The sequence below is a fragment of the Nelumbo nucifera genome, chromosome 3, assembly GCF_055504915.1.
Source record: "Nelumbo nucifera cultivar China Antique chromosome 3, China Antique-T2T, whole genome shotgun sequence".
In the NCBI taxonomy this organism is placed as follows: Eukaryota; Viridiplantae; Streptophyta; class Magnoliopsida; order Proteales; family Nelumbonaceae; genus Nelumbo; species Nelumbo nucifera.
The window spans coordinates 6,648,910-6,659,825 of record NC_142651.1 but is presented as its reverse complement, the minus strand read 5'-3'; the positions used below and the strand labels follow the sequence as shown (position 1 = coordinate 6,659,825).

Here is a 10,916-nt window from a genome sequence, read left to right as displayed (position 1 = left end):
ATGCAAATAAGTGTGAATGCAAATATATAGTGTAAAACGGTTCATATAAATTATAAAATTGGGTTAGTTTTGCATTGACAAATTTACATTCTTACCAAACAGACTTTTAATTGTAATGGATGCAAACATGAATTCCATTAAAGTATATGCCTTTTTTTTTATCAAAAGCCCATTTGAATGTAAGTTTACTTCTTTTTTATTGATGGTGTAGTTCTACATCTTATTATCAATGCAATCATGCATTGATTTATTATTTATTAATGTATAAATGTAATGTCACCAAATACAGACAAAAGTAAACCAGAGTGCAAATTTACCCTGAACACAGTTTTACACTCCATTTATATAATTTTCAAACACAGCCTAAGGTTTAAATTCTACAGAGCTTAAAACATGTGTACATCGAATTATGGACATTCCATGATAACTAGGCTAGAAATGTTTGCCGGATGGGTCCGGCGCCAGCTCTAGAAACGACGACGGGAAATGTTTTTTAACGGTAAAGAAGGTGAATAAGGATAGATGCCCGGGGGGGCAGCTATTTCATAATCCACTCAGCTTTAGACCACGTTGGAATAAAAAAAGTTGAACTAACAAGGCGAAGCTTTATTCCAAACTTCCCCGGCATGTATAATATAAGTAGCCTACTTGTTAAGACCCGAAACCACCACACAAGAGCCAAGAGGACAAGACTCATTTGTCTTCTTCCATTCTTCATTGAAGAGGACTCTTCCCCACTCTCCGTGTCGTGATCTTTCTCTGTTTTCTTTTTTTTTTTTTTCACTCGTTTATGTCCTCACTTTAAACATGGGTCCCACTATGATATGGAAAATCATACCATATCTAAAACCTCTTTTACTGCTACGTATACAGTAGTTACCAAATTTATTTAGCCGGTAATAATTTTTTTATATATTAATTAAAATTTAAAACATTCTTTAACTTATCCATTAACCGAATCCTCGTTACCCATTCTTATCTTCTGGTCGAATTTCTCCTTTTGAAATTGTAAATCTACAATTGGGTTATGGATTTGACCTAAGTAAAGGATTTAGATTTGGTGAATATATACCCCAGGATTTATGCGAGTCAAAATAATGTTCCTCTCCTGTAACCTTATAAGTGGACGGGCAATTGGTTGATGGTTGTTAGACAAAGCTGGAACAATCTCAGATTGAACTTTAATCACCTTTCCATTGTCAACAACCTAATCATTTTATGCATACTGTTTCAAAATAATCTTGGCATCCTTATAGCGCTTAACCTCTGCTAACATGCCAGTAATGCGTTGGGGATCCACCTCTGTATTTATTTTCCGCTGTAAGGCATCAATTTGATCCTCAAATGATCGCATTGTGTTTACAACTACAAGTGTTTCATCAAGAACAAATACCATGCCCAGACATCTAAGATTTAGCATGACAAGACAAGAATTGTAAAGCACTGGTGCAACGTTAAAACCCCAAAAACATAAATATTGTTTGTCATTCTTCCTATATAACATGGCTACCAAATGGAGTTCCTCCTCTCCTAGTGGCACAACTGTAGTCTCAACTGTAGTCTGTAAACCAAAAATCAATAAACACAAGGCATAGTAGGTGAAAAAATGCTTTGAGAAGTTGAAAGTAAGCAGATACAGGGAACTAGTAATTGAGTTGTATTTTCAGAGGAACTGAATGCTAACAAAGAAGCTGAAACACTTGGTCAGTCGGTAAAAAGTAATTGAGTTGTATTTTCTTCTAGGTTGGACATATTTCTGAATTTGTTACCAGCTAGAGAGATTTTGATATTTTGTTTTGTTACAATTTGTTATGCTGGAGTTGGAGTTCTACCAAGAAAGACCATTATTACTACCAGTACGATGCTGTATTATACGAATTAGTAGTTATAGTAATGTTACAGTTCAGTTACTTCACCACCTCGGCAGTTGCCCACGGATATGTGCATTGTGAAATTCTTCTTCGTTGGCAGAATCCTACAACAATCCCTCCTTGCTGAATGCACAGGGAAAGAGAAATCTGGTTAATAACCAAAATGCAGAAAAATACACCTCTCATCTCCTATCGACTACAGTCTATAGATGTGGCTGCAGGTGGTTAATAGAATAATAAGTACTTAAAGAGCTTAATTAATTAATTATTACCTTCCGCCAGCGAAGGTTGTCTGGTCTCGAAGACGACAATGGACTCGATTACAGCTGGGGAAGCCATTTTCCATCGGCAATAAAGGTTGTCTCTCTCTGTAGCGGGACTCGATTACTTCTAACGCAGGGCATCGGGTAGGAATTTGGAGATAAAGAGAAAAGGGGGAGGGTGACATTTTTTTTTTGAAATGTGATTTAAATAGTTGTTTTTAAAACTGGTTACCTGGGATAACCCGTATTCACCCAAACAAAAAGTTGAGTGTTGATTGGTTTTGCACATTCGGAGGATGCGCCGCATGTCTTCCGAAGCGTGTGACGTTCTCAAGCCTGCGGAGGGGTTTAACCACCGTTAGTGGCTAAACCTGGACGTGAGTCTCTCGTCGAGTTTCTCTCCTCTCCTCTGCTAGACAAGTTCGAACCTCACACTTTCTCCTCTTCACTCGGTGGCAACTGCAAAACCATCAACACCGGCGATTATACAACCATCACCGACGACGGATCAACACCGACTGGCCTGTTGATGTTGACCAACAAAACCAGACAGAAGCAAGGCCATGCTTTCTACCCTTTTCCAACCCATTTCAAGAATCCCGGATCGGATGACGGGAATGTTGTCTCATTCTCTACCACTTTCGTATTCAGAATCATCCCCCCGTACCCAAATCTAAGTGGTTACGGAATCGCTTTCGTGATCGCACCTTCAAGAGCTTTGCCGGGAGCTCTACCAAGCTAGTTTATTGGCCTCTTCGATGAGTCCAGCAGTGGTGATTTGAACAGCCATGTTGTCGCCGTTGAGATCGATACCATCCACCCCGGCCTATTATACAGATCCTAATGGTGTCAGTCAGAACCTAAAAGCCTATGCAACTTTGGATAGAATATAATGGCCGCGAAAAGCAGATTAATGTGACATTAGCTCCGTTTAACTAGATAAACCTGATATCCCGCTCCTATCTCTGAAAATCGATCTTTCTCCAATCATGAAAGACCCCATGTACGTTGGATTTTCATCGCCAACAGGCTCTGTTCTTTCATCTCACTACTATTGGGATGGAGCTTTCAGCTGAACGGACCAGCAAAACAACTCACTCTCTCTCAACTTCCCAAGCTTCCTCGAGTAGGACCGAAGGAGAAATCCAAGTTTTTGACAATTGGGTTGCCGAATGTTATCATAGTTTTTGTGTCCACCGTGGTCTACGGAGTCCAATTTATCATGGCAAGGAAGAGAAAGTTCATAGAATTAGTTGAAGATTGGGAAATGGAGTACGGGCCTCACAAATTCAAATACAAGGATCTCTGCTACCTCACCACCAAGGGGTTCAGAGACAAGAAAGTTTTAGGTAGCGGCGGATTTGGCAGAGTCTATAGAGGTATAGTACCCACCTCTGAAATCGAAGTTGCAGTGAAGAGAGTCTCCCACGAGTCCAGATAGGGGATGAGAGAATTTGTGGCAGAGGTAGTTAGCATCGGTCGAATGCGACACCGGAACTTGGTGCAACTATTGGGCTATTGTTGGCATAAAGAAGAGATGGAAGGAAGATGGGATGCAAAGATATAATACCTGAGGTTCTTGATCCGCCGCCGGTGATGGTTTTGCAATTGCCGTCGAGCGGAGAAGAGCGAGCATAAGATTCGGACTCGTCTGGCAGAGGAGAAGAGAGGAGAGGAGACTCGAAGAGAGACTCACGTCCAGGTTTAACTACTGGACTGAAGCCGGACTCCTCCAAAGATGACTCCCCAACTGAAGGAGGGCGAGAGGAAATTGTCAACATCGGACACCAAACAACGGTCCATACATAAGGTTTCCTCCGAGTCCGTGGTTAGCATTAACATTGAAACGTTTTGATTTGAGGTATCATTACTCATTAGCGGTCCACACAACCGTGAAATTACTCAAAGTCCTGGGGACACAAATTAATTAAGGTGGGTGTATCAATAATCATTAGCGGCGCCCTTGGCAGTTAGCTTAGCTAGCCGATTTGATGCTCCTTAGACAAATCCCTCATGTCTTGGAGCGTTTGAAACCCGTGTTTGATGTGGTAATGAGCCTCATCGACGAGAGATGCTAATACTTAACCAAGTGGTGGTGTTGTGGCCTCACTGTCTTGGGTCATGACTCATGAGTGCGTTTTATATATGCAATTAATGTCCAGCCATTGTAGATTGGAGTTGATCAATTTAATTAATTTAACTCAACTCTGAGTTCAATTGTTTAGGTACGTACGTAGTTACTTACTATCGACAGCTAGCTGAGGCCTGGGAGTTGTACAGCTTGATCCACAAGATCATCAATTGCATTGTTATGGATACATCGCCCGACAGCACACTGTGGCACAGTCATAGGCAGCGGCACGTATAGCAGGTCGCACAGCAGCACGCACCGCCCAGTAGGCAGCAGCACGGCTGCAGTAGCACGCACCGCACGGCTAGGCAGCAGCACGCACCGCACGGCTGCAGTATTGGGCAGCAGCACGCACCACACGACAGCAGAACTATGAGACGTGCGCGTCGCCCCGCAGCAGCAGTAGGGCGGGACCCACACGACAACTCATCAGGGTGGGTCCACACTTATCTGACCACATCAGCTCTGCTCGCCAACTCGCCGCCAACTACTCCATTCCTCATCCCTTATCCTTATCTTATCTTAAGTAAGAATTGTGTTACCATTAGGAGTAGGTAATTAAGAGTTTGAGTTTAAGTTGGATTACCCTAACCTAGTTGAATCCAACAAGGAGTTTCCTTTTGTAATCTCCTATTTAAGGAGTTACGAATTGAAGTAAAGGCATTCAGCTTTCAACCAAGAAAGGTGTTAGGAGAGTTCAGGTGATCTCTTGGACAAATCACCCACGCGATTGCCACAATAGGGTCTGTACGCAAGGGCAAAGGCAAGGGAAGACAGGAGTCTCTCCTGATGGACCAACCCGTGACGAAATCCTATGCACGGGCCCATAACATGCATAATAACCCATTTCAGGAGGCAACTCCGACTTTGCTACCAACACTTACATAGGTGATTACATCCTTAGTTCTTACTATAGAGCTACAATATAATGAAGACATATATGTATAATGGTGCAGAGGAGAAGAGACACGTTGAAGCTTTTCGGCTGCTTGTGCGCCTGTTCGAAACACCCCAGAATGACAACATGACGAAAATACTGATCCAGAGCGCTCCTTTAATTTACTCCAAATTAAGATGATATATGCAACCACCGACTGACTCGATCGACTCGAGGTTCTGAGGGGAAGAATGTGCTACTGCTTATATCACACCTTAATTTTAATTTTTCCTTGGACGAGCTTTACATTTTCGAGCAAGTGTACACGGAATGACGGAAACACGTCGTCTACTCGTCTCCAACCATCCGGCTCAGAGAGTCAGCTCCAAGTGGTTTGGCTTCCTAGTCGCTTCAGTGGAGTATCCGGCAGCAAAGGGAATTTGAGCAACTTCAAGCGTCCATGTTCGAATACCCACATGTAGGGGTATAAACGAATCAAATTTGAATCGGGTGATATAATATTCAAATTTGAATTCTATATTTGACGGATATTAAAATTAATATCTGAATTTAAATTCGATTAAGTATTCGAATATTTGATTTAATTTGAATTTGATTAATTAATTATTTTAGATAATTAATAAATATACAAAATAAATATTTTATTGATACAAATATATAAATATATAACTTAATTATTATATATATAAATTATATAAAAATATTTTATATCATATATAAAAATTAAATAATCAATCGAATTGAATCAAATCATATCCAAATTGAATTCGATTAACTATTTAATATGAATAAGATATTCAAATTATCTGAATTTGATTGGATTATGTTAAATATCAAATTTAAAATCGAATTTTCGGTGGATGGGTCATTCTGATTTGGGTAATTATTATTTTTTATATATTGTGATATTGATTCCATTTAATTGAATCGATAAGGTACGAATGTTGTCCAGGGTAATTGAATTGATAAGGACGAAAAAGCTAAAGCTTGGTCATTGTTGGACAGAAGGTTGGCAGATATGGCTCTTCAGAGCATGTATTACTCCAAGATACAGTACCATTACACCCGGGGCGACGATGAGAGATCAAGAACATGCTGAGCTTCAACAGAAACGACCAGGGATGGGCAATAACTGGCAAGGGCTTGGCCGAGATGTGCAGAGCTAAAGGGGGCCAAATCTACATGTCTATCTCCCACTTTAATTTAACTAATTAATTTCTATTAAAGACTTTATTTGTTTATAGGAATAACCCAAATACGATTTCCATGATGTCTAGTTGGATTGATAAATGATAATTGATTGTCCCCGCTTCAGGTCTTTGAGTCTTCCGTCTCTAGTCTCTACCCAACCCACCTTTTTTATCGCTGCCAAGTGGGCCACAGGGCTTGAATAATAGGACAGATGTGGGCCCTCAACCGACCAGACAGACATGTTTAGCACGAATTTTGCGTTCCCATATTCGAGATTTGGTTTCTGATCTGATGTTTCATTTCAACGGTTTTGATCTGCCAACTCTCACATTAGACAGTATGTTGACTCTAACTCTAACGTGAGAGACGGTCGATCTTGTTTTCGTTTCGCTGACGTTGGATTATTATCTTAAGTCTAGATCTTGACCGGGTCAAAATAAACGAAATAAGGAAGCACTGCACGATTAAGAGTTAAGACTTAAGACTAGTGGATGGTAGCATGGGCCAGGCCATGGCCCATGGTCCAGTAAACAGCGAAGACTAAAGAGTATAGACGCTTTCCATGAATAAGCCTGTGGGTCCCACAGTGCTTCAACTTTTTCACGCGGCTCCCCTTCTTTTATTAACCAAGCACCACCACTCTAGTCTTGTTGAATGTTGTTGATCCACACCGGCACTTTGGCGTTGCCCGTTGCCCGTTGCCCGTTGCCCGTTGCCGGTCGGTAATTGGTAAGAGAAATCAGAAATGGTTTCCCTTCTCCATATCCTCCACTTCTTCTTCCTCGCCTTCCTTTCTCTTTCCCTTCTCGTTCATGCCAGATTGAATCTTGACCCTTCGGATTTCGACGCTCTCTCGCTTATCCGAAAAGACTTGGGTGGTTTCTACGGTCAACGCTTTTTGCCGGAAAATCCATGCAATTCGGCCGCCGGTATATTCTGCGAAAGGAGATACTCGGGTAACTCACTTGTGCTCCGAGTTACTAGAATCGTACTGGAATCACAACGGCTCAGCGGATTCCTTTCTCCTGCACTCGGACGTCTCACTGAGCTCAGAGAGCTGTCTCTCCCTAACAACCAGCTTGTTGGCAAAATTCCTCGTGAAATCGTTGACTGCCGGAAATTGCAAATCCTATACCTCCGGAACAACCACCTTTCCGGCAAAATTCCACCAGAATTCTCCTCTCTTGTGGGCCTCCGTTCCCTTGACCTCTCTTCAAATCGATTTTCGGGCGATTTGAGCTTCTTAAAACGTTTTCCTAACCTTGAAAACCTTTCTCTTGCGGACAATCAATTCAATGGAAAAATTCCGGCATCATTGCGCTCTTTCCGCAATCTCCGATTTCTTAACCTGTCTGGAAACAATTTCCTCCAAGGCCCAGTGCCCGCGTCGTTGTTGAACCGGGTAGAACACTCCATCTCCGGATTGGAGACAAAGAATATTCTTCCGAAGCGCTACATATTTGCAGAGAACTCCACAAAGAATAACCAGACTTCTGTAGTGGCGCCACCGACCAGCAGTAAGAAAAATTCCACCCAAGCCAAGGCGCCCTCATCATCCTCAGAGAAAAAGGAAAAGCATGAGCATCAGAAAAATAAAAAGAAGCTAAAGGGCTGGATCTTCGGGTTCTTTGCTGGGGTAGCTGCTGGAACGGTATCGGGAATGATCGTGGCAGTGCTGTTTAAACTACTACTGGTTTGCATCAATGGTAGAGTAAAGGACTCAGGCCCGGCTATCTTTAGCCCACTGATCAAGAAGGCAGAAGACTTATCCTTCTTAGAGAAAGAAGATGGGCTTGCGTCTGTGGAGATCATCGGACGAGGAGGGTGCGGAGAGGTTTACAAGGCTGAATTACCAGGAAGCAATGGCAAGATCATTGCAATCAAGAAGGTAATTCAGCCCAACCCTATGGACGCAGCTGATCTTGCAGAGGAAGAAAGTAAGCATCTAACGAAGAAGATGCGGCAAATCCGATCAGAAATCCAAACAGTTGGTCAGATTCGGCACCGAAACCTGCTGCCTCTGCTTGCCCATGTGCCTCGGCCCGATTGCCATTACCTCGTATATGAGTACATGAAGAACGGGAGCTTACAGGATGTGTTGAATCAGGTGTCACAAGGGACTAGGGAATTGGATTGGCTGGTACGCCACAAGATCGCTCTTGGGGTGGCAGCTGGCCTTGAGTATCTGCACATGAATCACAGTCCTCGCATAATTCACAGAGACCTCAAGCCCGGAAACATTCTGCTCGACGACGACATGGAGGCACGCATCGCCGATTTTGGGCTGGCCAAGGCAGTACCGGACATCAACACCCATGTGACAACTTCCAATGTGGCTGGAACAGTCGGGTACATTGCACCAGAGTACCACCAAACGCTCAAGTTCACGGACAAGTGTGATATATACAGCTTTGGAGTGATTCTGGCAGTGCTGGTTGTGGGCAAGCTTCCCTCCGATGAATTCTTTCAGAACACAGATGAAATGAGCCTACTGAAATGGCTTAGAAATGTAATGGCATCGGAGGACCCCAAGAGGGCAATCGATCTCAATCTGATGGGGAACGGCTTCGAGAACCAGATGCTGCTGGTTCTCAAGATTGCTTGCTTCTGCACCTTGGATGATCCAAAGCAAAGACCCAACAGCAAGGATGTCCGCTGCATGTTGTCTCAGATTGAGCGCTGACCACGTTTCAAGTGGTGAATTGAAACCTTGGCCTCTAATAAGCTAAAGATTCCCTTGAATTAATAGAGTGGCTGTTATTGTTTGCTGGCTCTGGTTAATTTAATTACTCTTTTCTCTGCTAAAATGTTGCAGATTAATTAAAATGCTTGAAAACTAGCTAGCTGCTGTTTTTCAATAGTGTACTAAAGTGCAGCTTTCTGCTGATTTATACCTGTTCACGGGCCGGGTTTTGTCTCTATATTAACAGAAAATGGTCACGTACGAGCGACCGGCTCGATTATAAGAAATTTAAGAAAAAAAAGAAGAATTTTCATTTTTAATTCAATTAAAAGTTGTTTTTATTTATATTAAAAGATCTTAAAATCTAAAAAATAATGAAAATTCTCATTATTACTTGAAAAGGGAGAATAAAATATAATATATATATATATATATACTTTTTTATTATATAAAATATATTTTTATTAATATAATACATTATCAAGTAAGGCTTGGGTTCGAATCAGGCTTTTTTAGAAAGCTCGACTCCGATATTTTAGGCCCGAGACCGAGGGCCTAAAATCTTGTCCAATCCCAACTTAAATCAGGTCAGGCCAGGTCGGGCCCATCGGACTACCCGACCCATCAATAGTTCTATTTCATACTAGTCGTTTTTCAATAAAGAGTACTACGAAAGAAGATTCAAATTCAATGCCAATTAAATTTAGTAATTCACAATCATAGATGCGCTAGCTGATAAGTGCTTATAACCATCAACATTTATCATCTAAATTACTCTAAAATTTAAAACTAAGCCATTTGAAAAAAAGGCATTAAACAATAAACATGTTGTTACTCCCCCATGGTCGAAATGGCCCCCCCAATGCCACGTGGCATCTTTCTAGCCATTTTATCTCTTCGGCTACGTCGGCACCACATAGGACAGATAAGCGTGACCAAGAAGAGGAGCCTCGTACGGATAAGGAGGACAACACTCTTGAGGATTAAGACTCATCCCGAAAACCTCGGCGGACAATCTCATCCCGACAACCCCAGAAGCCTCATCCAAATCGAACACGAATCTTCCGTTATAAATAAGTAACCTCCGCTCAAGGTAAGGGACATTTGACTCTTCACACCCCATACTATTATTTTGCTTCTGCTCGGACTGACATTCTTCTCAACTGTGTAGCCCAACCACCCATCTCTTCCATTACTGACTTGAGCATCGGAGTGCCTACCCGAGGAACAACTCCTTGGGCCTTTGATCTCTTTCTTGGTTTCAGATCTTGTTGCGCGACTTCATCCTTCCACCTTGGCTTCACTAGTTGGTAGGACTATTTGATTGAGATCTTGATTCGAAACACCTCAGATCGGACAACATCAGATTGGCGCCGTCTGTGGGAATTGTACGAAAAGCCATTCCCGAAACTCCTTCTGCACAATCAAGAGCCATGCCAAGAAACACATATGATCGCTCTGCAACCTGATCCCCATCTCGGGGATCCTATTCTCACCACATCTCTCCACCTCGAGAGTCACAACAGCAAGTCACTGTCAACCCCGCACAATTCCAAGCGATGTAGCAAAAAGGTCGATCAGATTCTTGCTATGATGCAGACAATGGAACAACCAACGCAAGCTCTCCAGACCGTTCCCCTGCTGCGTTGGTGCTTACAATGGTCGGTCCTAATCCCAAGGACCCTAAAAAGCGCCACCCAGATAGGCATAGGGCTTGATCAGAGCAAGAAAAGCAGCAATCGTTGAAAAGGTCAGACAACATGGGGTGGACCCAAAGCAACTGCCGAGCCGCAGAGGGACATTGGGCCCCTCCTTTTACACTACTTCGGCCTCGACCCCCTCGCCATCGGCCTCATGAACTGTAAGCATAGTAGCCTCA

At 42.5% G+C, this 10,916-nt stretch overlaps 2 protein-coding genes across 10 annotated transcripts; one reads left to right on the top strand and one right to left on the bottom strand.

Moving 5' to 3' along the window:
- Positions 1-766: 766 nt before the first annotated feature.
- Positions 767-5,742, bottom strand: LOC104593290 (RNA polymerase II C-terminal domain phosphatase-like 1). 9 transcript variants are annotated; one of them, XM_019197019.2, is made up of 3 exons: positions 3,705-5,727; positions 1,920-1,994; positions 767-1,561 (listed from the first exon to the last, which is right to left on the bottom strand). In XM_019197019.2, exons 1-3 carry the CDS (start codon positions 3,768-3,770, stop codon positions 1,217-1,219), a joined length of 486 nt encoding a protein of 161 aa, XP_019052564.1. In that variant the 5' UTR covers positions 3,771-5,727; the 3' UTR covers positions 767-1,216. The 9 variants fall into 9 exon arrangements, 1 of the variants encoding a protein (XP_019052564.1); XR_002022460.2 differs by adding an exon at positions 2,144-2,239 and having other exon boundaries at positions 1,276-1,994; positions 2,367-5,662; XR_016083735.1 differs by having other exon boundaries at positions 1,276-1,561; positions 2,144-5,654.
- A 1,051-nt stretch (positions 5,743-6,793) lies between these two features.
- Positions 6,794-9,161, top strand: LOC104593027 (leucine-rich repeat receptor-like serine/threonine/tyrosine-protein kinase SOBIR1). The gene has a single exon (XM_010252662.3). It carries the CDS (start codon positions 7,100-7,102, stop codon positions 9,035-9,037), a length of 1,938 nt encoding a protein of 645 aa, XP_010250964.1. The 5' UTR covers positions 6,794-7,099; the 3' UTR covers positions 9,038-9,161.
- Positions 9,162-10,916: the final 1,755 nt, after the last annotated feature.